The sequence below is a fragment of the Suillus bovinus genome, assembly GCF_016758785.1.
Source record: "Suillus bovinus strain UH-Sbo-P2 chromosome Unknown EDB93scaffold_18, whole genome shotgun sequence".
Lineage (NCBI taxonomy): Eukaryota > Fungi > Basidiomycota > Agaricomycetes > Boletales > Suillaceae > Suillus > Suillus bovinus.
Window position 1 is genome coordinate 140,636 of NW_024542074.1, and position 25,789 is coordinate 166,424.

The 25,789-nt window shown below is 47.4% G+C and overlaps 8 protein-coding genes and 1 non-coding gene across 9 annotated transcripts; 4 read left to right on the forward strand and 5 right to left on the reverse strand.

Annotated features, from left to right (window-relative positions):
* Positions 1 to 1,717: 1,717 nt before the first annotated feature.
* EDB93DRAFT_1249088 (uncharacterized protein) lies at positions 1,718 to 3,839 on the forward strand (the record flags this gene model as incomplete). The annotated part of the gene is made up of 10 exons (XM_041452801.1): positions 1,718 to 1,874; positions 1,957 to 2,128; positions 2,179 to 2,305; positions 2,373 to 2,409; positions 2,471 to 2,596; positions 2,646 to 3,041; positions 3,088 to 3,293; positions 3,349 to 3,493; positions 3,539 to 3,688; positions 3,745 to 3,839. 10 exons carry the CDS (start codon positions 1,718 to 1,720, stop codon positions 3,837 to 3,839), a joined length of 1,611 nt encoding a protein of 536 aa, XP_041309008.1.
* EDB93DRAFT_253220 (uncharacterized protein) lies at positions 3,751 to 5,875 on the forward strand. The gene is made up of 15 exons (XM_041455863.1): positions 3,751 to 3,782; positions 3,841 to 4,155; positions 4,219 to 4,228; positions 4,282 to 4,301; positions 4,354 to 4,386; positions 4,441 to 4,537; positions 4,592 to 4,620; positions 4,675 to 4,705; positions 4,761 to 4,793; positions 4,842 to 4,918; positions 4,972 to 5,023; positions 5,079 to 5,177; positions 5,224 to 5,334; positions 5,386 to 5,426; positions 5,489 to 5,875. Exons 2-15 carry the CDS (start codon positions 4,105 to 4,107, stop codon positions 5,672 to 5,674), a joined length of 870 nt encoding a protein of 289 aa, XP_041309009.1. The 5' UTR covers positions 3,751 to 3,782; positions 3,841 to 4,104; the 3' UTR covers positions 5,675 to 5,875.
* A 362-nt stretch (positions 5,876 to 6,237) lies between these two features.
* EDB93DRAFT_1327559 (uncharacterized protein) lies at positions 6,238 to 10,551 on the reverse strand (the record flags this gene model as incomplete). Its single annotated transcript, XM_041455089.1, has 11 exons — positions 9,978 to 10,551; positions 9,540 to 9,930; positions 9,198 to 9,488; positions 8,764 to 9,150; positions 8,077 to 8,718; positions 7,473 to 8,027; positions 7,134 to 7,415; positions 6,922 to 7,080; positions 6,754 to 6,867; positions 6,640 to 6,695; positions 6,238 to 6,571 (listed from the first exon to the last, which is right to left on the reverse strand). Exons 1-11 carry the CDS (start codon positions 10,520 to 10,522, stop codon positions 6,238 to 6,240), a joined length of 3,756 nt encoding a protein of 1,251 aa, XP_041309010.1. The 5' UTR covers positions 10,523 to 10,551.
* Positions 10,552 to 10,762: 211 nt separating this feature from the next.
* On the forward strand, positions 10,763 to 10,836 carry EDB93DRAFT_t55. The gene has a single exon. It is a non-coding gene; the product is annotated as a tRNA-Ala (tRNA).
* An 811-nt stretch (positions 10,837 to 11,647) lies between these two features.
* On the reverse strand, positions 11,648 to 13,688 carry EDB93DRAFT_1273254 (uncharacterized protein; the record flags this gene model as incomplete). The annotated part of the gene is made up of 12 exons (XM_041454363.1): positions 11,648 to 12,185; positions 12,241 to 12,298; positions 12,356 to 12,587; positions 12,642 to 12,776; positions 12,835 to 12,906; positions 13,145 to 13,158; positions 13,217 to 13,245; positions 13,301 to 13,339; positions 13,390 to 13,404; positions 13,456 to 13,475; positions 13,526 to 13,558; positions 13,616 to 13,688. 12 exons carry the CDS (start codon positions 13,686 to 13,688, stop codon positions 12,123 to 12,125), a joined length of 783 nt encoding a protein of 260 aa, XP_041309011.1. The 3' UTR covers positions 11,648 to 12,122.
* A 1,655-nt stretch (positions 13,689 to 15,343) lies between these two features.
* EDB93DRAFT_1137390 (vitamin B6 photo-protection and homoeostasis-domain-containing protein) lies at positions 15,344 to 17,833 on the forward strand. The gene is made up of 7 exons (XM_041449192.1): positions 15,344 to 15,932; positions 15,987 to 16,119; positions 16,176 to 16,185; positions 16,249 to 16,325; positions 16,378 to 16,461; positions 16,509 to 16,861; positions 16,914 to 17,833. The coding sequence occupies exons 1-7, from the start codon at positions 15,837 to 15,839 to the stop codon at positions 17,628 to 17,630; spliced, it is 1,470 nt and encodes a 489-aa protein (XP_041309012.1). The 5' UTR covers positions 15,344 to 15,836; the 3' UTR covers positions 17,631 to 17,833.
* Positions 17,834 to 17,993: 160 nt separating this feature from the next.
* EDB93DRAFT_1273262 (uncharacterized protein) lies at positions 17,994 to 18,990 on the reverse strand (the record flags this gene model as incomplete). Its single annotated transcript, XM_041454364.1, has 3 exons — positions 17,994 to 18,757; positions 18,810 to 18,899; positions 18,949 to 18,990. 3 exons carry the CDS (start codon positions 18,988 to 18,990, stop codon positions 18,254 to 18,256), a joined length of 636 nt encoding a protein of 211 aa, XP_041309013.1. The 3' UTR covers positions 17,994 to 18,253.
* Positions 18,991 to 21,873: 2,883 nt separating this feature from the next.
* Positions 21,874 to 22,967, reverse strand: EDB93DRAFT_1273266 (uncharacterized protein; the record flags this gene model as incomplete). Its single annotated transcript, XM_041454365.1, has 2 exons — positions 21,874 to 22,913; positions 22,962 to 22,967. 2 exons carry the CDS (start codon positions 22,965 to 22,967, stop codon positions 22,260 to 22,262), a joined length of 660 nt encoding a protein of 219 aa, XP_041309014.1. The 3' UTR covers positions 21,874 to 22,259.
* Positions 22,968 to 23,230: 263 nt separating this feature from the next.
* On the reverse strand, positions 23,231 to 24,254 carry EDB93DRAFT_1137405 (uncharacterized protein; the record flags this gene model as incomplete). Its single annotated transcript, XM_041449193.1, has 4 exons — positions 24,152 to 24,254; positions 23,938 to 24,099; positions 23,498 to 23,890; positions 23,231 to 23,445 (listed from the first exon to the last, which is right to left on the reverse strand). Coding segments are annotated over exons 1-3 (463 nt in total), but the record flags the coding sequence as incomplete, so codon positions are not given.
* Between the last annotated feature and the right edge of the window lie 1,535 nt (positions 24,255 to 25,789).

Genomic DNA, 25,789 nt, shown 5'->3' on the forward strand with positions numbered 1-25,789 from the left:
TAGGCGGTAGGCGACCCATGCTTGTACAGTTTTTGGGTCCAAACATAAGTTAAGCACCAGTCAGTGGCAGTCACGACTCACTAGCATAAGTACCGTTCGGTCAGGGAACGTGTTTAATTTTACGCTGAACATCTTTACTCACGCATAATTCCCGATATCGGTGTCTTGATTGCTTCAGGCCATGACAACATTGCTAGAGGAGATACAGAGGCTGGTGAGTGGCTGGCAGAACCCAACATATATCTTTAGCTTGCTGTTGCAGCTCGGTAGGTGACAAATTGTAGTTTCGAACTGGGGCGATACTACCTTTAAATTGGCAATGCCGCAGCCGCAGAATCGAATAGCATGAAGTCTTACCAGGGCCAGTAAAAAGAAATTTCAGGGTCTCATCCATGTACTGGTTCGGCCGAGTGCTCTCCAATATCAGTGAACTGGTGGGAACGTGAGAAATATATATTACAATATATAGTAGACATTCACCAACATCAGGATAATTCTGATACTGGACGCTACATTGTGATGCTTGACTTTATATCGGAGAGCGAAGATTCGAATTCACATTTGTAACTTGCCGAAGGTTCGTGGATGAGTTGAGCTCGAGATCGAGAGGTAGGTGGTGCAAAGTTGATGTTGCGTGTTAACTTGAACTGACCATGCCTGGCACCGTAGCATTTAGCATCACAGACAACGACTGACTTCGACAAAGAAGTCACGATTATTACTACGTATGGCATCTCCTCGGAGGAATGTCAGGGATACCCTATTCAGCCACGTGTCGATCTAAAGGCAAAAATAAGGGATTCAACCGCGACAAGGATGGAGACAAGAGTCAACTTGGGCCTTCAATCATCGTTCGAAAGAGACAGGCCATCAATGCTATTCACTACCCTCGAGGGTTTGATTCTTATATTGGTGGGTGGATATATCATTAGCCTTAAAACTGGGATACTCTATCGACTCAACTATCCATTGCCAATTTGCCAGGCCGCGGCTTATCCATGTATTGTCCGTGATGTGCTGCCGCGGTTCTCCGTCCGAGAGGTCAAACTTTTATATCGACGGTGTGTGTTGCAGTGAACATACAAGGGAGCGAAGCTATTCAAGGTCCAGGGTGAGTGAGTTGGCTGGACTCCACGTCTTCAGCTCTGGCCCGGGGTGTACAAATTGCAAGTTGTAACGAAAAGCTAATGTGATTATGTAATTTCTGCTGATAATTACTCCACTGGCAGTGGCACAACTTCGTCAATCAAAACCTCCCTTGGTGCTCTCAGCCTCTCTGCAGCAACACAAGTTGGATATAACATCTTGTCAGCCCCGTGCCTTCTCACGCAACGTGATTTCTGACAGCGCATCCATGACCCAGAATTCCGGCTGAGGCATATATTTGTGGTGAGGCACTGCAACATGAGGTCGACGGCCTAGTCCTGATATAATAGCTCTAGACAATAACGACTTACAGGACTGATGCAGTAGCAGCCACATGTCAAAGCCGATGACATATAGCCTATGCAAATTCTTCTGACGGGCCCACTGTGTAAATGAGGCTATGTCTGCAAGTCGCTTCTGTTCTGTTGACTCATCGGCCCTGCGTGCTGTAGGCTGTGGTTCCCTCCTTTATAATCCTTCAAAACTTTACTGCAGGTACTGTAGCGTTCATGAATTCCAGCACACATCTGACTCTCAAGTGTTAGTTTGAATTTATCCTTCAGCCATCATCATGGCTTGTCGTCGACATGTCACATCTGAGTCTTCAAGCTCATCAGAATCAGAATCAGACTCTGATTCTCACTTATATTCGACGACATCTTTCCCAACTCTTCCACAAGAGAATTCTGCTCCCAGTACCGAGCCCTTGAAAGGGAGAAAACATAAGTGTAGGTCGTCACTCAGGACCAGGGAGGGTTGTGGAGTGTAACAAGTCGTCGTTACTGGTATGTGATGTCTGTTTCCACTCAGCTCGTATTGACGATTTCCTCAAAGTCATTCGCGCAATTGACCTCACTCTTGGTCTCCGAATCCCCGCTGGTTTCCATGTGACGGTCGAGGCTGGCGATGCCGAATATCAGACAAGCAATAAATCTGTACACATAGACGAGGCTGTCATCGAATGGCATGAGCGCGCACTTCTGTAAGTCATCCTCAACCCTATCTGTCCTGCGGGTATTGAAATGACTCTAGGCCGTGCGAGCCATCTTCTAAAGTTCGGGTCAGCGTATATGCCTCGTTTGAATTGAGTCCCATGTCCTGTTATAGAGAACTCCTGCGTACATTTGAGATCTTCGTCAGAGAATTACTGGATCGCATGGTCAGTATTGTCTATTTCAGATAATGCCTGACAGATGCCAACGAGTATAGCAACCATAATCTTTCAGCCAAGGCAGGAGGAAGTCGTATCCGCCCATGATTCCTGTATGTTGGGCATACCATGAAAAAAAGTACCCGTTGCTCGATGTGCTGGCCTTACGCCCAGTCGACATAGATCAGCCCAAGTTCTCAAATAACAACTCTCCTCCCGATTTGAGCCGCGAGGCAACGACGAAGACTTGCGCTTCACAGGGAATTGCTGGCTTCATACCCAGTCGGTCAACACAGCCCGGTCAGTGTCAATAAGAAACCTCGCGATTTGATTCTCCGTCTGCTTCAAGCATCGAGCCAACGACGAAGACTTGGATCGAGCCATCGCACTTCAGAGGGATGTGCTGAACTTCCACCCGGTCGGTCACACAGATCGGTGTCATTAAATACCAGTGCGCTTCAACTTTCTACCCGCTTTAAGCATCAACATAACGGAGAAGACCTCGACGAGCTGCAAGAGATCCTATGCTGTGTCTTGGTTCTGTCGACGCAGCATGCTCGTCGTCGATCACTGGTCTATAAGTCGCTAGTCACGGTCTATCTGATATTCCATCATTCAGGGCTTGATCGTACCAGCGCGGGCGATGACGTGGACAGTTTAAATACTGCCGTGCATCATTTCAAGGCAGCAGCATATGTTGTTTCTGAAAGTTTTGCTACCTCGCATGGGAGCAAGTCTATTCTGGGTTCGTCATGCTGATCAACACAGACATGATACTCAACTGGAGGAAGGCTTAGCTTATGCGACTTCTGGACGCTTACATGTCCACGACGGCTTCAGTATCATCTCGACACAATGTCACAAATTCTTCCAAGGTACACTTGTCGTTGACGCTGGGTTGTGTGCTCGTCGTAGCGGTGATACGTGTCGCGCTGTTGAGCTGTTGGAACAAGGCAGGACTACCAACCGGACCCAATTTTCAGGGGTCAAGAGCGTTGTTGGAATCGTTGGGACATTATGGAAGGTCAATGATGATATTGTGCAACGCTTAGTTCAGGCATCCTACAGAACTTTTGTGGGATGACGTAATGGACCCCACACGAGCTACCCGGGCACTGCACAGTCGCTCGCTCGTTTGTGCATATTGGCACGCACACGTTTTTCTTGTCAGGCGTGTAGACCAAGCAGCGTTTATCAGTAAGTTGAACTTCCAGCTTTGGAAACAACCCTCTGACTCACAAGCTCAGGCTCAGACACACTTCCCGGCCTGCACGGTGACAGATGACTCGGCTCCGTCACCCTCCTTACCACAATATCAGGACTTCGCTCCCCTCGCGTTCGCCTTCATAACCCCTCACTCTTCCCGTTCAAAAGTCATCTGTTATTCTACTTGTAAGAAACATCATTTATAGGTACTTTGCATATAGCTGACTTTCTTTCAATGCCAGTTGAGCATACCTTTGAATTGATAGAAACTTTTTCTATGGTGAATGAGATTTACGGTATCGTTACGCGAGGTGCTGACGGCCCTGGGTACTTATGAGGTCGGTGGCGTGCGCGTGCGATACTCTGCATTCTATTATGCTCATGCAATTCGAAAGTGAGGTGCCTTGAAGCAGTCAAAGGTCTTTGACCCTTGCTTTGGTTGATTGACATGTCAATTTATCATGCCATGGGCTGTTGCGACCCGATGAGTCATACTTCATGTCATCCCGCTGATTGAAATTGTTGCTTGCTATATATTCTGCCTACCAGGCGCAGCGTCATGCTCCCCGATACCAGCGTCTCCATCCAGCTGTCTCTTAACCATGGACTTACAAACCTCCATTTACCTCTCAACCATCCTGCAGTCTCAGAATGTAAGCGATTGATTTTCTTTGACATGTTCGCTTTACCCATATTCATAATCTTGGTACTGACAGTATATTCTTGGTGCTATCAATTCGACCACGATAATCTCTTATAGCTAACAAGCTTTGCGCTAGCATCACTAGTGGTTTTTTGGGTGCGTCCTCTTGCCACTTGTCTAGCCGTCATTCACAAACATATTGTCACAGTTCTACGATTGTATCCTGACATTGGACCAGGAGGTGACTTCATCTTTGCGAGATATAGCCTGTCGACAGGCTAACTGATGTGCATAGGTATCTTTGATTCATTGGTCACAATGGAAGAAAGGAAGTACTTTTTATATCATGGCGAGATACATGCCAGCCTTCATGCTCTCTGTACACTTATGCAGTGAGTCCAAGTAGCATGCTGTATCGTTAACTTGCACTGACCAGGATACGGAAGTGAACTATCTCCGGAGTGAAGATTTTGTGGTGAGTATTTGTCAGAAATAATGTCACCTGCTGTCCTGAGGATTTCCGATGTAGACTTGTAACCTTCTACACTTGATATGGTTTTGTAAGTATCGAACAATAAAATCACCTGCCTGTTCCGCTTCAAATTCGTCCCTCAGGTGCTGCTGGATTGTGCATAGCTGGTGCAGAAGGTATTACTTTTACAGAGCATTCACACAGAATGCTCACAGGATCTCTAGGTATCTTCGTTCTTCGGACCTATGGATTATGGGGACAAAAGAAATTCATTCTCGGCCTCATGTTGTCAACGATAGTCGTATGCATACAGTTGCATTCCCACATTTCGTACTCTGACATGCCTCACTTCAGTGCCTGGTGACTTTGGATGTGATCATACAGACGGTTTTGAGCCAGTCAGGACGTGAGTGCCTTCAAGACGAGCCACATGTAAATCACTCAGTGTGAGTCGATGACAGTCCAACTACTAGTATCAGATATGGGTGGCGGTTGTTACACACTATCCCACGACACGACGGCTGCATATGATTGGTCACTTCTGGTAGTTTTCGACCTTGGTGAGATCACGCTATAAATATAGTCGAGTGCTCACTTTTGCCGCAGAGATCATAGTGCTCACCATGATTCGTGTATATTGGGAATACCGAGAAAGAAGGTATCTGCTGCTCGATATCCTTCTGCAACACAACATTTTTTACTTCGGAACTGGACTAGGCAAGTAGTACCTTTATGGCTGTCAAAACGATATCAATCTTTCAATCCTAGCGCTGTCGGTGATCAATCTCTTACTCATTGCAAGGCTGCCGGTGTGTACAAATCCGAATCTAACTCGATATCGGCTGAGGGTCCTGATAATTCTTTTACGCAGTTCAACTCCTCGAATATGTTCGCGACATTCCAAGTCGTCATGCATACAATCCTCGTTACTCGGATGCACCTACAGTTTTGCAATACCAGTCAGGTTTGCCATTCATCCGAGTCCGAATTCTCCACCGTATCAGACTTTCAATTGACACAAATTGAACTTCAAACGCGTTCGGATTCGAATGCATGATGGTTCAATGGAACGTTTACATTTCATTTTCATTCAGAAGTCCTTTCTGTTGTATTGCAATGAATCTAAGCTTGTTGAGCGCCGATTAGGAAGAAGTGACGGCTGCAGGATAGTATACAGTGCTTGCTAGCCTAACGATGTTCGAGAATTGTCAGATGCTCTCAGATTTGACCAGAAGGGAGAATATACGGTCTCTTCAGGCACAAGCAAGGACAAACATGTCATCCATACCTCTTCCTATGTACTATACAGCACCTTTGCCACTCAGCCGCAGATCCTCCACAGACCCACATGTACTCGCTTCGCGCCTCTTCTTAGTTATGAGCCACACAGGCCTGGTCATATTCGATGTGTGCTGAAGTGGGAGTTATGTTTGGCCATGAAGAGCCGGTATCTTGGCCATGGCCAAATATCCCTCCCACTTCAACCATCTCCGTATTGGCGTAGCACATATCTGTACAACACCTGAGTGTAAGTTCAAAAAAATCAATAACAAAATTAAAATAATCATATGTACAATAGCCACGCGCGTACGTCTCCAATACCAGCACTGGCGCCTCACCTCAAACTACCCTCACAGGCTCAGGCTCAGACACGGACACGAGTACAGACACAGTGGTCTGTTCCTTCCCAGCCTGCACAGGCGTTGGCTCCTTGATCTCATTTACCAGAAGATCAGGACTCCACTTCCCTGCCTTTGCCTTCATAGTCCGCTGTTCACTCCTCACTTCTTCTCGTCCAGAGGCCACCAAATCTGCCTTGGACGGGATCCGCCACAGAAAGTCTTCCGTACCCGATACGAAAAACAAGCGGTACGTCCGGACGCATACTTTCGTTTCTAGTGCACTACGTGCGAGCACCACTGGGGTACTTGCAGCAGTTGAGGGAGGGACGTTCCTGCAAAACAAGTATTAGCATTTGTATATATGTGTGAGAGGGGAAGGTGAAGAGTAGCATGTACGCACTTGCGAAGGAATGGACGTCTAACGCGGGAATGCGATATGCCCTCCGTGACAGGACTCTGCAAAGCATAAAACCCATGAACCCACGCGACAGAAACCCTTATAACGAATACGCACCGACACGAACGAATCCACATAGGCCTGCCACCTCTCCGCCAACATCTCTGAATCATCAATCCTCGAATCATCCTTCCCGAGTAATTGAATCGTCATCATTTTTGTGTCTGGGAGCTGTTCCAGTTCCACATGAATACTCAAAAGGATCTGAAATTAGAAAAGACGCACCCAATCTATCCGGAAGATGTTCTCATCAGGTCCAAGCAGATTTTCTGCAAACCGTCGGCTGTTGAGCTGATCTTGGATCGTCGGCACTTGTAATGCCCGATCGCGCTTCAAAAGCTCAAAGAGTTCTTGACTCCTGGAATCAGCCAACACAATCTGGACCTACACCCACATCATCAGATAATGCTCACAACTAGAATAGGAGGACGACACACCTGCTTGATCAACGACCCTATGACTTTATCGATCGTAAATATCCGATATGCATCCTTCACCCCAAACATATACCTCATCTGCTCCTCGAACACATATTGCTCGATCTCATTATCAAATAGCCTCTCGCACGACTCGAGCATTAGATCATAGAAATGATCTGCATGAGCAGCTCGATCGTCTGACTGAGCGAGTTCAACGAGGGACGGCATCCCTAGCGGTGGAACGACTGATTTCGCTTTAGACGCCGATTTAGGCGCTTCAACAGCGATGCGCGCGCTGAGCTGTTTGAAGAACAGGAGTCTGGAGTATAATACCTGTAGTCGAACGGACGAACGAACGTTAGGAATGGAAAAGTGGGGAACCAGCAAAAAACCACGCGCCTCTAAAAGTCGCAATAGCACATAAAACACAGTATTCCCAAAGAAAACATTCTTCCTCGAGGCCTTGCGCAACGGCACAACAGGCTCTCGTTCCCCCTCCTCCACGGCATCTACCTGCATCGCATCAGGTATCACAGGAGATGCAGGTCTCGAAGCAGGTCTCGAAGAAGACGGAGACGCCGCTTCCTGTGCACGCGTCTTCCTTCCCGTCAACTTGGCTTGCTCGCTCTTCAACAACTTCTTTCTCAAATCCCCGCCCGAAGAAATCCCACCCTTCCTCTTCTTGCCCCCACTCCCACCCGAAACACTCCCCGTCTCCCCATCGTCCACATCATCCCCCATGTCAACTTCCCCCGCTTCCCCAAGCACGAACGCTCTATGAAACACTTCTTGATCCAAAACAAAGAACAGTGGAATGAACGTCCGCAAGAATCCCTCGACGCGTCTTCGCTCAGGAGCCCCGATCTGCCCTTGCGTCCTATCCAAAAACGACAACGCCATCTTCACAGCATCCTGCAACACACACTGTGTCCACAACCTCGTACGCCAATTGATGCCGCACCCTCGCACGCGCAAACAACGGATCCACAAGCGCAGCCCGCTGGCTCGCCTGCGCATCACGCGCGGCTTCGATCTGAGCCACGAGCGCTTTTGCTGAAAGAGCTTTTTTGTCTGCGGCTTTACATGCGATCCCTGCGTGGTCCAAAGCACGAGAAGCGTTCCGGGCGTCCACTTCCCTCCATACTTTATTCCACTCCCTCTGTGCGCGTTTCCATTCCTCTTCCTTCTCTTTGAGGCGCATGAGGACGACCGGGATCGCCAGGGCTGGCGCGTCTTGCATTGCTTGCAAAACGTCCAGTCCAGCTTCGCGTCCGTATATCTTCTTAATGACGCGTGCATGCACTGCTTTGCCCGAGCCTCCGAGATTAGGCTTCAGTTTAAACCCGGATCGCTCTTCGAGCGGGAGTTGGGCGATTTTGGCAGCGAGAGGCTCAAGAATGGCAATGGTGCGTGTGGCCGCTTCAACGTGGAAATCGTACTCATGGCGTTCTTCTTCGGAGCGGTGGAGAGCCTCTTCATAGATGTTTTTCCTGTGCGCTATGAAGCCTGCGTCTTCGGACGACCAGGTGGGGTGCGAGACCCATTCGTCGTTGAGGACTGCGCGGCACATCTCATCGCGCCCTGCACAGGCGACGTTGGCTTCCTGTGTGGTGGTCAGTATGGGATGAATAGAGCGGTGAGAACGTACGCTAGGTGGCATTCGGCGGTAACTTCCTAGTTGGAGCCCCGCACTTACTCTGCCCGGGCGGATTGGGACGACCATGGGGCCTCCCTGGCCTTGCGCCCTCGCCCAAGTCTGCTGCTGCTGACTCTCCTCCAAGACCCACCGCTCCCTCTCGCGCCTATCATCCCAGCCAAGAATCTCCCTAAACTGACGCATCAGATCGGCATCTCCCAAGAAATTCCGTGCTTCACGGACGAGGCGTGCGGTATCTATAAGCTCCTGGGTAAAGAGATTTACAAGCTTCAAAAACTCGTTGTAAGTGTCTCGATTCCCAAGTGCACGCTTGACGCGGTCAAAGAAGTGTGTGTCATCTGGTGGGAGGAGGGAAGGAGGGAGAGGTGGCTGTTTGAGCTTGGATTGGTCAGTGAGTCGTCTGCCTTTGGGAGTCAGGGAATCACCTTGGAGGGAGCTTTGGGTGCGGTGGAAACAGTGTCACGTTCGTTGGCCTTACGCTTGCGTTTTTGAGGGACAGAGGGCTCGACGGGAGGTTGGGGGTCTGTGCGACGGCGGACAGGCTTCCCATCCAAGGGCGTATTTGAGCGCGTTCGGCGTCCTGTTGGAAGTGTAATATAGCTTTCTTCTGCTTCATCAAAAAGTGCCTGGCTCTTCTCAGGCATGAAAATCCTAAAATCGGCGCGCAAATCGGGATCGTCTTTGAAAAGGCGGGCAATTTCAGCTGATACTTCGCGCTGTGAAACATGCATCAAGAGTAATTTGAATGCGAAAAGCAGAAGGCTTACCTCGTCGACGGCGTCGGTGGTGTTATGGTACTTGCCGAGAATTTCTAGAAACCGGCGGTAGGTGGCTTCGTCGCAGCGTTGCTTTATCTTTTGGACATACTGAACGGCTGGTTCTATAGAGGAGCTGTCGAGACTGCCGTACATGTTTACGTCGGGTTCAGCCAATAGGGTAGCTGGAGGGGCTGGAGGAGCAGAAGGCCAAGAATCGTCACGAGTGGACTGAAGCATTGTGCCAGTAGGGGTTGTGACAGTAATAAAAGAGGACTGTTGTGGGTCAGAGGAACATTCGATGCGATAACCGACAGGGAGGAAAGTGTTGAAGCCCTGAATAAGGAAGGGGTGACCATGAAAAAGTTGGGAGACGCGTTTTATAACGCCTGGTGTATCGATGCTGTGAAAATATGAGAACTAAATTTAGGAAGAAAAGATAAAACGCACAGTCCACTCTTGAAGTCCTTCATGATGTCAAGGAATTGGTTATAAACATCTGGCTGGTCATGGAACTGTACTTTGACAGCATCAAGGTAGCCCAAAGCATCTGTGACATTGAGGGGACGCTCTAGCAAAGGCTGAGAAGGAACTTGGAAAGAGCCCATTGGTGGTAGACGTGAAGCAGGACGTGATGGAGGTGGCATTGCTGGAGATTGTGGACGTGATATTGGTGGGATAGTAATATCTGTAGTAATGATGGATTCTTGCGGTCTGTTGACGTCAGGAAGGGGGTCCGAGTTAGATTTTTGTACTTCCTTGCCGTTGTCCGAGGCGATTATGGTCATTGGAACCTCTTCGCTTGTACAGGGTCCATCTGGGTTCGGGGTTGTTTCACGTCCTTGCTCACTGGCGCCCGTTTCACCAGTCTCGGTTAACTGAACATTCTCAGTGACCTTGTCTTCTACGGAAGTCTCGTCTTTCATCTGCACGTCTGCAGTTGACATGTCCGTTGGCAGCACCGGTACAGCTGGAGTTGTGGGTACAGCGTCCATCAAGACAGTGACAAAGTACACGATCAAGGTCCACCCGGAATTCGCCGAGACATCACCGAATATCAAACCAAGGCCCGGCCCCAGTCCAGGGTGCACGCTCTAAGACACTGAACAGTCAACTGATCACAGCACGCAAGAATCAAGGCTTAAGGTGTCCACGACGACCACGACGACCACGACGACCACGAACTTCCTTCCTCAATTATGAATATAGCATCCATCGGCGGCTGCTCTTTCGTGGGGCATATGGTGTAGCTGGTTATCACATCCGCTTAGCATGCGGGGGGTCTCCGGTTCGAGTCCGGATTTGTCCATATTTTTTTCCCTCAATAATTCATGCTTTAAACAACGCATCAACGTTGTTGACTGACTGATGGGCCCAACTGGCTTAACAGAAGAAGATCGACTTTACAATGCGCGCGAAGCACATTCATGCAGATGATACAAGACATATAATTGACGAGGATCAATGCTTGTGCGTTCCACTTTTGTTCAACACGATGCTGTATTGAATTGACTGGCACCTCAATTGGTACCCGGAAATTTTAGGACAGCTCTATGGTAGTTTGAAGTCCCAGACGGCTACCGTAATGTCTGTGTCTCTATCACTTGTTGTAAGGATCATACGACAAAACCCTATGCCAGCCGTCTCCCAGTCCTCTCATCTGGATCTATCTTGTCATGCACAACCCGAATCTGAGCCCTCAGATACTGCAAATGGGCCCAGCTTCGTCCTCCGTAGCCTCCTTCGCAGCTATGCCAAGAGTAATGTCTTGCTCAGCGCGAAGTTTGAGGCCTTGTTCAGCATATTTCATGTTCGCCCTCGAAAGTGCGATTCACATGTTAAATTGTCTTCCATTACATCTGCGACTTTGAGGTATGTACCGACACAGTCAGTTTGTATGGCTCGAGAATTTAATCAGTAAGTACTTACGTGTAGTAGGCCTGGGTGCCTGCGGCAGGTGATTGATGGGGACGACATCTTCATCAGACATAACAGTGCTCCAGTTGTCAGAGTCGGTTGTATGCAAATTAGATTTGACACTACCGGTGTACATGTTCGAGTTCGAGTTGGCAGGGTCCAAATAAGCGGGGAAATTGGCGACTCCGCACCCTGCTACTAAGCCAAAGTTTCAACCATCATGATTAGATTGTCAGATGCTGATAGTTCTCTCGCAGGTACGCTATTTTGGCTTTCACCAGATCGCCTGTTCCTCAGATCCCGAGCAGAGCAATTCATATCCTGTGCGGCACGCGAACATCTACTAGCAGTGCACGATAGTAGTAGTGTCGCATCTTTGTGATCATCAGTCAACAACACAGCCTCAAGCGAGGGATCCAGGACTGACTAGATTCCTTTGCATTATCAACCGATGCCATATACCAACTCATTTCAAAAGTAGCAGCCGCCCTACACAAGACGCATTCTCTTAGTTCTGACTCCTTCCTACCCGTCCTGCCTGTGGAGGCGGAAGTCCGAGTCTTCCAGCGAATCATTACAATTCGTTCTGGCACGAGACGCTCTTAATATGCAGCCTGCCATTGATCTGACATGCTCAGGCCATTCTTCATTGGGTCCCTCGAACTGACCGTGTATCTTTCAAGGGACCTCCAAAATCTCAAGCAAGCCATAAAAAGTCTGAGTTTCTAGGGGATTCTGGTCCTATAGAAATGGTGAATCGTTATCGCATGCAGAGATAAGTGAAAGATTGACGTACCGTTGAGAGTGTTGGAGAGAAATCAGTAATAAGCTGGAGGCAAGAAATAGCAACAAAGCTATCACATCCGATCTTTTAGCATAAAAAAAGAACAACAATTACAATGTGAGCTCACCTGGCAAAGTAAACCAGGTGAGTTTTCATTAACACCCTGAAACAGTCCTCGACAGTTCCTCCTGCGGAATGTTGTCGCGTTTCACGGAAGTGTTTTGCCGCAATCCAGACTGCGAGACATACTGCGAGGACCTCCCACACAGTTCCGAGTATCCAAGTGATGGGAGGAAGAAGTAGGATACCTTCCGCGTAGTCAAATGAGCACTGATAGGTGCCGGAGAGAATGAGTTCCTCTGGAATTCATCAATGAGCCCCATGTACGTGTCCACATCCATAATTAGGCGTACCCCCTGAAACATATATCGACAACAGTACGACAACCACTCCATCAAAAATGTTGACAGCCAGGAAGGTGAAAACAAGAAATATCAGGATCTTTCTGGATCGTTCATACATGGCATGTAACCGAGTGATGATAATGACTTGCAGTATGTTTCAGTAAAGTCAATATCACTGAGGTCTCGCAAGTGCCAAGCTCACCCCAGAGCATCGCAAATACCAAAACATTCGTCCAATTCCGTACGACGAATGTAATAAAACCTGAAGAATCCACTAAGTAAGCCTTGAGTAGCATACACTCCAAACAGACTCACATCTATGACAATGTAGCGTGGTAGTCATTAGTGAACCAATAAGTTAGTGACGCTACACCCACTCCTACAGTGAACTATGGTTAACTGGTGAGGAATAGTAGGCATCCGCAGAAGGCTCACTCTATCTGTCAGCGAGATGGTCGGAACACTGCCTGTATGCCGTTGGTCAGACGAATTAAAGTAATAAGGAAACATACCAAACATGTTCAGACTGATTATGAGAGATAGACCACCAGCATAACACCGATTGTTTAGCCTTCCGAACGCACGCAGCATATAAGATTCCAAGGTAGCGCACCTAGCATACCTACCAGTCAGTACCACAGGATGACCGTGACAAGCAATCTACATACACTGAGATACAGAAGTGTCATTAAAGACCATCGTTGCCTCTGTAATTAAATGTATTTTCATTGTGTTCCTCTGACACGAGTCTACTCACCCAGACCAACTCGACCTATAAACCATTTTTAGAGAGATAGCTGTTTCGGTAATAGCATCGACATACCTCTTGTCCCAATGTAAGCGCTGAAAATACCTGTGAGATATCAGCAGTCCTTTGATATTTTCATGCTCACTCCAATCATATGTTACTCCAACGATGGCGGCAACTGCTCGAGGTTAGATTGAGACATAGGCAGCATCAAATCCGACTGCTCTATACGAACCGACAAAATAGCTTTGAATGCGATTTGCATTAATGTTTGCCCACCATGCGGGATCATTTAAGACTATGGTCATATTGGTAGAGAATGGGTGTGGGTGAGAGGCGAACTTGATGGACGTATGACGATGACATTTGTGCTAGTTATACCACCATCCAGTGCTTGGATAACCAAAACAAGATCGAGGGAGGATGACCGTTTCTGCTTTGATTGGCCGCAGTAGATATTTTTACATGACGAAAGATGAACTCTATCCAGGCGCTCAGCGTATATCTTGGTTGTGAAGGAGTTGCACGGGCAGAATACTCGAGAACAGGGACTGAAGAACTTCAATATGCATGCGCACCTTCTTTCCCTCTGCCTCGATTATCGGCCTTTTGTATGGTAGGGATGTTGAACGTAGAATCTTCGATTTTCAGCATGGTGTTGGTGCAGTGGTGACAGGCGTCAATTTGCACAGCCAGAGACCTACTAGCTGAGCTGCGGTGATGATATACATCAGTTTGCGCAGTCGGAGATATACTGGTTGAGAATGCATGATTGATGTTTGGTGAAGATACAATGCCATCTCTACGATATATTAAGACGGTGCTGAGATAGGACACGAAAAAAGAAGACTCGGACGCGTTGTTATGACCGCATGAAGCCTGACTCGTTTTTCTTTAAACGCCGGCTGATGTCGTGAAACCTGATTGACAAGCCTCAGCGTCCCAGGCCTCCTAATTGTATAATGACTCACCCCAGTCACACAACTGCCAATGCACACCCGCCTACGCTGAATTAAATAGAATCCAATGATGTTGTCTAACAGCGGTCAGGTGTGATGTGACCTTGGAAAAGCTTGCCATCTTAATGGCTCCCGACGGGCACCCACCAGTAGTCTCCGCTTCGTGGGCCTGAACGTGACAGCACCTACGAGAATGTAAAACAAGGCAGACACATCACTCACCTATACAACCAGTTCAAGCGCACCTTCTAGCCTTCCACTTCGACTATCGGCTATTCGTATCATAAGGATGCCATTAAACGGTAAGTACGGAACCAATACAAGGCGCACCGCATTCTATTTGCATCAACCATCTCATCCTGATTGAATATTCATAGTTGAATGCGCTGAGAATATCACACCATCCCTAGATTACAAACAGGAATGGGAGAGCACAGGGAGAAAAGAGATCCAGGCCGCGGTGGCCCTCAAGCTTATGACCCCAGGAAGTTCTTAGCAAGCCATCATAAAAATTAGAAATGAAGAAACCGCCACAAATCAATAGTTAACTCACCTCTGGGCTGTAAATGCACACTCCTCGATGTCACGGTTTACCGTTTAATCTCATACGCTGCTTTCCTCATTCCACCCAAAACCTTGATGCGGGATTGGCGCAGTTGTGCACCCCGGATCCTTGAACAGCATCGTAGAGAGATCCATCAATTGCCTGATGAATTTAGTGTAGCGAGTGTTTTAATCAAAGCGGCAGTAATAACTTACTAGGGCCTCATGGTTCTCATTCCTGTCCTGTGATATGATATCGTACAAGAGCCGACCGAAGGTGTACAGCAGACTAATAGAATTCGAAGGAAGATGAGTGTTCAAAGTTTCCCAAGGCTTGTTGATGGCTCAGATCTCAGAGATTTAGAGCACTGCTGCACCATCACTGTGCAATGGTTCATCATAATGATGGCAGGAAATAGGCTGCGGCATGTGCCGATGGCCCACGAGTCCCTAGCTTTCGGCCTTCGTACCTCCCATATTCACAAATCTTACACTTATTATTATAGTTCTATAGTTTGGAGCCTGTAGGGAAGCCAGACTACATTTAGTGAAGAGAAATTAGGAAGACTTCGTGTTACATATTAGGAAAAGGAAGAATTTCGGAAGGTCGTCCTCATGACTCAGACTCCATTGTCAAGTTAGAGTACTGCTACACTATCAGCCTTTACCCTGCACTGTATAGACATTTGTTATGCCAGTCTGAATGAAACTTCATTCAAACGGCCAAAACAAGTAAGCTAGGCGTATGCAGAAGTCCCACAATCTTCATCAGGATCCACCAACTCGCACCCAAGGAGCTGTCAGCCAAATTCTAGGAAGGGACGCCCAAACGCAACTTGCAGCTCTACAGATTTCAACTAAACAAAGTTACTGGTCCTAGTAGCCGTATTTAAACCGGATAGTTGCCAGTGATTACTTTGAGTCAGTCATCATCAAACTGCGAATCCACCCGAAATGACAGCCAGCACTTCAGTAATCGCAGAAAGGGATGAAACTGGACGTATATTCTACACCACTGTTGGACATAGTACCGACATTCCAGCCAAAAAGGTACGCACCGTAGCAAATCTCATGGCCTCATCTCATCCCAGAGCTTCGCAACAGACCGCACGTACCACCACCGATATCAAAATCCCTCCCCAAAATCGAGTTTTCAATGAAAAACCCTTACAAGCTCTAGGACGTACCATCTCAGCGATATTCCTCCCAGCTGGATATCCGAACACTGTCACTCCTGGTGAGCGCTTCAGCACAACATTCCATCCAAGCTCTTCCTCATCTAAACCCACGCAGATTATCTGCAGTCAGTAGCTCCTCCTGCTACATGAACGTTGTGGTCTCAAATATGACCATACCTTCGTCCCAGCTATCAAATGTACAATGACGTGCAGGAATTTTGCAGTTCTTTGTCAGGTTTACTGGCTTCCAGAGGCGCGCTCGAAGGTATACTCGCGCCTTAATGCAGATACGAATTGAGCTCAGTTCGGTGATATAGGTTTCGGAGTGGGAAACGCATCAGCATCAGCAACCCAGGCGCTCCTCTTATCAGTACTGAAAGATGTCTGTTCGCGGTTCACAAGTAAATTTTCCCTATCTGCCTCGCACCCACTGACAACGTCCCTCCAGCCATAATAGGCGCTTATTACTTCGGTACATCACTATACCCCGAAACCAAGACATTCCGCTTTCTCGCAGATGTCATCAACGACACTTCCATCGTACTAGACACTATATCCCCATATTTCACCAGCATCTCCATATCCACTACATCTCCATATATTCCTTCAGGCTCGACTCTCCAAATCATAGCGTTGTGTATCAGCGGGGCTATGAGATCTCTCTGCAGTCTTGTAGCAGGTGGATCAAAAGCAGCACTCACGGACCACTTCGCTTCACCCGAGAACAGCAAAGGCGACGTAGGCGAATTGAACGCTAAAGGCGCAAGCAGATCGACTGTGGTCGCTTTGACAGGTGTCTTGGTAAATTAAGCCCTTTGACGACGGTCATAGCTGACTTGGGTAATGTTAATAGCTCGGAACGCTCATCGTTCCTTATATCACGACCCGCACCTCAATTTACACCGCCCTTTTTGTTCTCGTCTTTGGCCATCTTTTAGCCAATTATCTTGCGGTGCGCAGCGTCGTACTCAGATCGTTTAATAGGCAACGGTCTAGCATCCTTTGGAGTACGTTCCGTAACCCGAAAGCAGGAGCACACGGTCGTTCTGTCATCCTGACCCCAAGAGATGTATCGAACCGAGAGATAATTCTAGATATCCCCAGCCGCATCCGCGATGCAGTCGCCAACCGAGTCATCGGGCAATGCTCATTAGGCGTATCAGTGCAGTACGCTATGACGTGCTGTAACACATCGCACGTTCTCAAGATGCTCCAATACTTCCAGGAAGAACCGTACGTTCTCTTCGTGGCAGAACCTCAATCATGGGGGCGACGCGGACCATGTATTCTGGTGTCTTTCAAAGAAGGATACGGATCCCTGGACCAACTACGCGCTTGGCTGCATGCGCTGGAGATAGCTGCGGTGTGGAGCGCCCGGGATATGCGTCCCAGCGGTCGTCCCAGTGAGATAGATGACATGGTGCTTTCAACGCACGAGACCCTCAGGGAGGAGTTTTCTCGTTTCATGGGGTGCATGAAAGAAGCGGGGTGGAATATTGACGAAGGCGCGATGATGATGGGGTCTCCGGGTAGTGTGATTATGTCGCCTGAGACGAAGAAGGATGCATGATTTATTTCTAGAAGCATACAGCAGCACTTGGTTCACTTGATGTATAAATCAACATATGCCGCTTTAATCGTTTAAATAAGATACACATAACACTCTCGCGCAGGGATAATAGATACATAAACTGGCGTACCATTGCCGAGCTATTTTATTTTGATTCCTTGGTTATTGGCTAGGGTCAAGTCCTATGGTAGACACTACCTATACCATGTCGGTCTCCCCCGCAAGAGGCGTGCGATCGGTAAGTTCCAGACACCAACCATTTTAGTTCGGTGACCAACCACCACCACCGTTACAGTGACCTCACGTGAGGTCACATGGCCAAATCGAGTAATTCTGTAACGTTTGAAAATTTCACTGGTACATGGAGACGCGTCTCGATATTCACGCGTCGTATACAATATAATGAGATAGAAACACGCATGAATTGATTCCTGAGTGATACTATGCAATTGCAACCTACGAAATCCACGAGAACATGAGATAGCAAGTGTAAGAAAGCAAAATGATAGCGAGCGAGCGAGAGTCTTGTACGTGCGATCGTGAAAAGCATGCGAAGAAAATGAAACAAACAAAATGACTATGCGGATTTACGAGCCTTCTTAGCATTTGTGCTGATACCGCTACTAACGGTCTTCCGCTTGCGAGAACCGGACCTTAACTTGGACATTTTCCTTCTCGCCCTCGAAAAGAGGCATAAGCCACCGCGACGTCGGAATATTCGCGTCTTCTTGTTCAAGAGCGGTCAGCGTGAATGATGCGAGGATCTGCGCAGGAAGGGGATGCCCAATAACACTATCTGGGTGCGCGTACTGTGAATGGACCTCTTCAAGGTGCTGGATCATATTGTAGTAACGCCAAACGGCATCAATGAATGGAGGAGCGGTACGGCTTTTCTTGCCTGTGACGGATGCCAAAGATGGGTGGCACAATTCGCATTTGATAGGGACATTGCGGCAGGGTCTGTTGTTCGAGCCAATGTCGGCATTGGGATAGCGGAATGTGTGGGTGTAAGGGCAGGATGATTCGACCTTCGAAACAGTGCCGCTGTTCAATGCGATCTTGATCTGAACCTTGCATTCTTCGTGTCCCGAACGTCCGCAGAATCCACATGGCTGATGGTGACCGACCTAAAAATTAAAATCAATACACTAAGGCTATATGATCATAGCGCGAACTCACCTGTTCCTTCAGATTGTCTTCGATGCTCGTTACGCCACGAGATGCTCGCAATATGTGCACATTATATGATGGGCTCCTGGCCGAATGAGACTACAAGGGTATGCACAACACCGTTGGTGCCAAGGGGTATAGACAATACAACGATTCCAGAATTTCCAGGACATATGTCGATGACGCTCATTAATTGATCGTCACGTGAAATCGCGAACTCACGTGAAGCCAAAAAAAATCAAAAACATTCATTTTGCAGGGGGATTCAACAATATCATAAGGAATTTATTATTCTATGTACCTAGAACTACTCTCAGGTACCTATAACCACCACCTCCGCCGAGTCGCGGAAAGATTTCGTTGAGATTTGACGGCGCTGCTGAGAAGTTCAAATGACCGAACGATATAACGCCAAAGTGGCTGAAAATAAGGTTTTTGCTTACCGTAAGCAAGTGGATGGTGTTTCGGCTTTCTCCATCGCACACCTCTTGCTCCCCCGTGACGACTAACGCTCGACAGTGAGCTCGAATTTGTTCGGTTGCTGTAATATTCATAAATTGCAGAGAGCTACATTGATGCTGGGCGCTCTGAAAGATTTATGATGGGTCTACATAATGTATTTATTGCATAGATATATTGGTAGTCCTGCGAGCGAGCACAGAACTGGCCAAAAAAATCGGTCAGGGCTAGGAGGCAAAGTGAAAATGGAAAACCTCAGAGGGTTCTGTCGTCCAAAATTTCATGTCCCACGAAAACCTGGACAATGGTGAAGGGTCGGGCGAGACAGCGGGGAAACTGACATTCGACCACCTTTCGCCGCCAGTGAAGTTACATTCGAAAGGTATTCTAGAGTGCTCTGGAACGCTCTAGGCTGGGTCTGGAATACTCTGGCCAGGTATAGATATGCTTTCTATTGGAAACTTGCAAGAGGTAAAATGTTGAAACGCCCCATATGATGTGCGAGTAAGCGCGGCTTGTACCCAAATTATGGCAAGTCAAGCTGAAATAGAGCTGTGTCATACTAGTAGTAGTTGGACGGAAGCGCCTTTTTCGTCATCACCTGTCCGTTCAGAATCAGAACATGAACGTTTGAAAGAACGTACCGTTACTCTGATACCTGCGAGGAAACGCGAGAAAATGAAGCAGTGCATAAACACATTAGTAGGCTCAATAATTCCAATAATAATAAAAATTATAAAATAGGAAGTCGTGCTCCGCTGTTCATTTTGGTCGGATTTGCAAAACATCATTTTCTTGTAGGCTACAGGTTGATCAGATTAAAAGTGTCGGATTATATCCGTTTTAGGCCATTGCTACCCGCTGGCTAATCTATGAGAACATCTTTCAATTTACCAGGCCGATTCGAATGAAGACGCCTACACCCACCTCAATTTTATAACTACAGCAGTTACTGTACTGGCTGGTGACCTTGTGCTTGACTCACAGTAACATTTACGTGACTGCCGATTCCATTTGCCAAGGAATGAGCTGAATGTTGATTAAATTTCCCGGCGGAGACGATTATTATGGATTGCGAGGTGTGTGAATACTAATAATTCTCGCCGACTTTAGGTATTAGAGGGTTTTTAGGGTCATGTTTTTGGAAAATAGACAAACGATTTAGATATTTGAAATAAATCATAAAAAATTCACACAATTGCTTGTGCGCTCTCTTAAGCTCGAACGCTGGTCGGCCTTCGAAATAACAATCTTTTCCCCTCGCGGTCAATAATGCGTGGCGTGTTTCTGCAACAGAGCGGGACTATGGCAAGAGTGATTGAACTGGACAGGCTGCGCATTAGACGTGTTAGAAATGCTGTAATTTTTGCTTGATAGCGGGCCCCGTAAGCGTGTGGCCGTATACGACTTTTATATTATACAGGGGTGTGCTTGGAATTTCATGTATATTGCATATTACATGATATTGGCCAGTAAGACGGCAAGTTGATAGGGTGTGTGTGATAATAGCGTACTGCATAAATGTACAAGAAGCGCTGGGCAATGCGCTTCATGGTGAGGAATGTTCGCATCACTCGCACTGCATATTGTTGAACCGGCTTGTACGGCATTGTTTCTTTGAACAATTAGAAGTGTGTAGCCCTAATAATCAAATGATTTAGGGTACAGCTGATTGCAGAATCGGCGATTCTTAATCAATTATCAATATACAGGAAACTCATTTGCACTGGCAGAACCAGTATAAAATCTCTGTCGAACCGGCGTCGCTACTAGGAAGTCTGAAATCTACGGCAAGTTTCATTCTACAAGTCATCCGATGATTCTAGCGCCGATTCTTCCTGTTAAGGATTCAGACATTTGCGAGCAGCGAACTGCTAGTAACGGATTTTCAAATTTTCCACACAAAATTGCCACACTCTGGGCCTTCGGAGTTCGGCCATTCGTTTCATGCAGTCAGGCTACTATCGAGGGGATTGAGGCAGATAAGTCTTTCCTCTATCACCCTGAACAATGATTGTCAGCACATAAAAGCAAGCCGTCTTCCTACTCTCTTCTTCAGATTTATTTCCCTACATATCATCATATCATCACAAACAATGCGTTTCTCCTCTGCGATCGTCCTCTTCGTCGTTGCCACTTTGACATCTGCCATGCCCACTGACGATGGCACTCTGCTTGCTCAGAAGGCACAATGCTCCACCTTTTGCACGCGCGACGATCAATGCAAAGGATGCAAGCAGGGATATTGCGTGAGTACCAGTAGTTCGTGTCCCGGATTGAACCACATGACTTACCGGCATGACAGACCCCCCTCTTCTGCCAAGTGAGTCGCGTTTCAGCGTTGATACCAGTCCTGCAGTATGATTTATGGCACTGACGCGCGAGCTACTAGTGATTTGCAGAGTTTATCGGCATGTTGGCTTCTAAACAATTTTTTTTGCCGCTCGAGTGGAGAAGTAGAGATCTTGAAGTACTATAAGTGGGGTGCTCGTTTGTAAATGCTGTTTTTAACATGATAACGTTCAGTTGGTCCGAACGCCTTGATTCAAAGTTGTGACATGGTGGAAGTATTTCAGGACGAAGGTAGCAGACGAAAACGGACGAGGACACAGTCTATAAATGAACTTGAATGTATGTAAATTCTCAGTCTCGGAAGTCGAAGACTGGGAACAATAATCTGACCTAGAAATGAATACTAGGTATCAATAGTCAGTATTGTGCGTAGTGACCGGTTCGGTCCTCTCAGTACCATTACAATGGGCATTGCAACCGTGATTGTTGGCAGGCATTTTGAAGCTGCCTTTGAAAGCGGGATTGTCTGCGACCGAGGTAGTAAAGAATCCCACACACCCCACAAACTGCGGGAGTGCATGAACGCATTTTCCCCTCCAACCGGTGTTTCCCAGAAACCCCGCTATAGCGCGTATACGTAGAGCTAAGCCCAGATCTCAGTTGCTACCATCGCTTGTCTAACAGAAAGCGGGATTAGGAAATTATGACCTAGATCCACAGCAAAATTTCCCACGTGTCATTCATCTGCATTGCTCGCCTCTTGGTAAAGGAATTAGCGCTCGCACTACCAAGAGGCGTGCGATCCGTAAGTTCCAGACACTGACTAATGTAGTTCAGTAACCCACCCTTCTTAGCATTTCCGTTGGCGGCGTTGTTGGACTTCCGCTTGCGGGAGCTGGGTCCAGCGTGGTTTTCCTTATCACCGTCGAATAGAGGGGCGAGCCAGTGTACTTCAGGAATACCAGCTTCGCGTTGTTCCAGGGACGTTAGAGTGAACGAGTTTAGAATGTCTGGTGGGAGAGGATGGCCGTGGGTGTTCTTGGGATGTGCATACTGTGGGTGGGTCTCATTGAGATGATCGATCATATTGTAACGCCATATCGCGTCCACATATGGCGCACCAGCGCGGGATTTCTTGCCTGTAACGGGCGCAAGAGTAGGGTGACACAACTCGCACTTGATAGGCACGTTGCGAGATGGTCGATTCTTTGATCCAGCATCGGCGCTCGCCCACCTGAAGTAAGTGTGGTATGGGCAGCGTGTTGCGACAGAAATGACGCCAGTGGCGCTAATTTTGACCTGAATTTTGCATCCTTCGAGTCCAGATCGCCCACAGGACCCGCGTGGTTGTACAAGACCAACCTATAAATTGTAAGTCTTGATCAGCGGGAAGAACCACTCAATCCACACCTGCATCAGGAAAAAGCAAGCTGACTATATAGTGCTATATAGTCAGCATAGTCAGCGGAGCTCGGGAGCTACCTGCCTTGTATATAGCCAGTAAGGCAACTACGTAGTATTACATAGTACTACGAGGCAATACTGTAGTAGCTTGTAGTAGCCTGTAGTTCATAGGAATGCTCCTACAGGCAGCTACCAGCCGCTCTAAGGAGTTATATAGCACACTGTAGGGATAGTAGCACACAAAATAGCACGGAAATAAATGAATTCAAACGCGTCAAATAAGCTAGTAGCAGATTCAATTAATACCTCAATCCTCGCCTGCTACTCTCGATAGCCCCCACATCATCATCCTGCCCCTCAACTCTCGTCATCCTCCACATTATCCTGCTCTTCAAGTTGGTATTCTCGAATCACATCTTCAAATGCGTCGTCGTTAATCCGGTGGGGTGCAGCCGATATCATAGCAAGTGGCTGGACACCAGCATGGAAGCTCGAAAGCACAAATGTTAGGCTAGGGCTTATAAGATTGAAGTGAAACATACCGAGCCGTGTCATGGAGATTGTCACAAATCTTCTCGAGAAGTTTATAAGGCGCTGTGTGTTGTTGAAAGCGCTGCAATGAGGCCAAATGACCTTTGTAGACAGAACCGTACGTAGCTGATGTAAATTTGATATCTTCCTTAAGACCTTGAGCCCACTCGTCAATACAACACTCAATCTATCAATGATGAGGCATCTTCAGCGCCATTGACTTCAATGTAAGAATACAGGATGTGACTCGCGGCTGTCAGAACGAGTGCAATGACTTCGGGAGGTATGGGGTTGAAATACTTGTGGTATATAATACCTTCGTCGTTTCGGTTTGCGAACCACATGATGTTGATGCCTTCTTGCAGCAATTCGGTCTTGTAGATACCAGTCTTCAATGTCCAATCCTATGCCTAACATTCAGAAAGGTCATTTAAGACAATGAACTGCATACCTTGAAAACAAATGAGGAACCGTCTTTCAAGGATTCGGCCTGATCACGGTTGTGCCTTATAACCTCCTTTGAATCACTTGAGCGGAACCCAAAATATGAACAAGTCAGCGATCGCATTTTTGTTTTGAGTTCACCGCGGACGTGTGATGTGCGCTTCAAGATCTTCATAATAATATTTCTCAGACTGAAAACGCACACAGAACATAAGGCTTACCATTTTCATTGCCGAAGGAGTCAATTTGATGTTGGTGTCTTTTATTTTGCACAACTCATTCCAAGCCTCCTTTGCGAGTTTCATCTCAACAGCTATGGTGTCAGGAAATGGAGCATGCGTGACGAGTAGGCACCGGAAAATGGACACTGCCTGTTACGAGAACTTCTTTCGAGATGTCATCAAAGTCACTGACTTTCAGATGGGAACTGTCCGATTCTTTCTTGATTTTCGGCCTTATCATAGCGTCTTCTGGCGTTGTTACGACTTGGATGGTATCTGTTGGCGATGCTCAAACAGAGCGTGTGTCGTCAACGGTCTGAGGACGTCCTTGGGCTAGCCCAAGGTTAGGGGTCTTACTTGGCGACACGTCGGCAAGTAAGATTTGACGCCTATGTCCGAATCGGGTAGCTTATGTCAAGCGGGATGCTAGACGACGAGCTGTATCTGCCAAGGCTTACGACACCCGAAGGTTAATCGTAAGATCGTCGTTAATTAGAAGGACAGAAGTCCGACTAGTTAACAGGGGCTTTGCTTGTCGACGAAGTTGATGAGTAAAGATCGAGACTATAGGCTTATCCGCAATGAGCAGATAAGAAGATAGAATATAGACTGCTGGCGAGGCAGAAGGATCACTCTGGTGAGAGTAGGAGGTCAAGAACCAAGTAGATTCAAGTTAGGGAATATGGTACATGGTAGCGAGTTTATATAGAGGACAGGAGACGTATTAGTGGGTGATAACTCGTACTACCGGGAGAGGCAATCGGTAAAGGGTATAACTATAAAAGGAAGGCACGTTCGGTCGAGGTAGAACGTGCTAGATAAGAAAGTGAGTCAAAGATCGAAATAAGAAGTGAAACGCGCAGAGGCACGATTGTGCAGCTGCGGATCTAAGTATAAGTTGCATGTGCGACTGCGCACCGAGTCAGAGATCAAGAAAGGAAATAGGGCAAAGAGGGATGCGTCGTGCATTGTGTCATAGGCTACCGTCCAGACGGTAAAGGCAAGGGGACTATCCGCAGGATCAGTCAGGTGGTGAAACGGAGCATGGATATGCTTCGTCAGCGAAAGGATCTGGCCAGATGTACTGTTACGACTTGGATGGTATCTGTTGGCGACGCTCAAACAGAGCTTGTGTCGTCAACGGTCTGTGGACGTCCTTGGGCTAGCCCAAGGTTAGGGGTCGTACTTGGCGTGTCTTTGGCAAGTACGATTTAACGCCTATGTCCAAATCGGGTAGCTTATGTCACGCGGGTGTGAGACGATAAGCTATATCGGCCTAGGCTTACGACACCCGAAGGTTAATCGTAAGATCGTCGTTAATTAGAAGGACAGAAGTCCGACTAGTTAACAGGGGCTTTGCTCGTCGACGAAGTCGCTGAGTAAAGGTCGAGACTATAGGCTTATCCGCGAAGAGCAGATAAGAAGATAGAATATAGACTGCTGGCGAGGCAGAAGGATCACTCTGGTGAGAGTAGGAGGTCAAGAACCAAGTAGATTCAAGTTAGGGAATATAGTACATGGTAGCGAGTTTATATCGAGGACAGGAAGCGTATTAGTGGATGATAACTCGTACTACCAAGAGAAGCAAACGGTAAAGGGTATGACCATAAAAGGAAGGCACGTTCGAGGTGAGACACG

Excerpts from the sequence above, each read along its gene's own strand:
- EDB93DRAFT_253220 (XM_041455863.1), top strand. The coding sequence starts at position 4,105 with ATGGACTTACAAACCTCCATTTACCTCTCAACCATCCTGCAGTCTCAG. Across the intron at positions 4,621-4,674 it reads TCCGGAGTGAAGATTTTGTG|ACTTGTAACCTTCTACACTT; the intron begins GTGAGTATTTGT and ends TTTCCGATGTAG. Across the intron at positions 5,427-5,488 it reads TACTCATTGCAAGGCTGCCG|TTCAACTCCTCGAATATGTT; the intron begins GTGTGTACAAAT and ends TCTTTTACGCAG.
- EDB93DRAFT_1137390 (XM_041449192.1), top strand. The coding sequence starts at position 15,837 with ATGACAGCCAGCACTTCAGTAATCGCAGAAAGGGATGAAACTGGACGT. Across the intron at positions 15,933-15,986 it reads CCGACATTCCAGCCAAAAAG|ACCGCACGTACCACCACCGA; the intron begins GTACGCACCGTA and ends GCTTCGCAACAG. Across the intron at positions 16,862-16,913 it reads TCGCTTTGACAGGTGTCTTG|CTCGGAACGCTCATCGTTCC; the intron begins GTAAATTAAGCC and ends TAATGTTAATAG.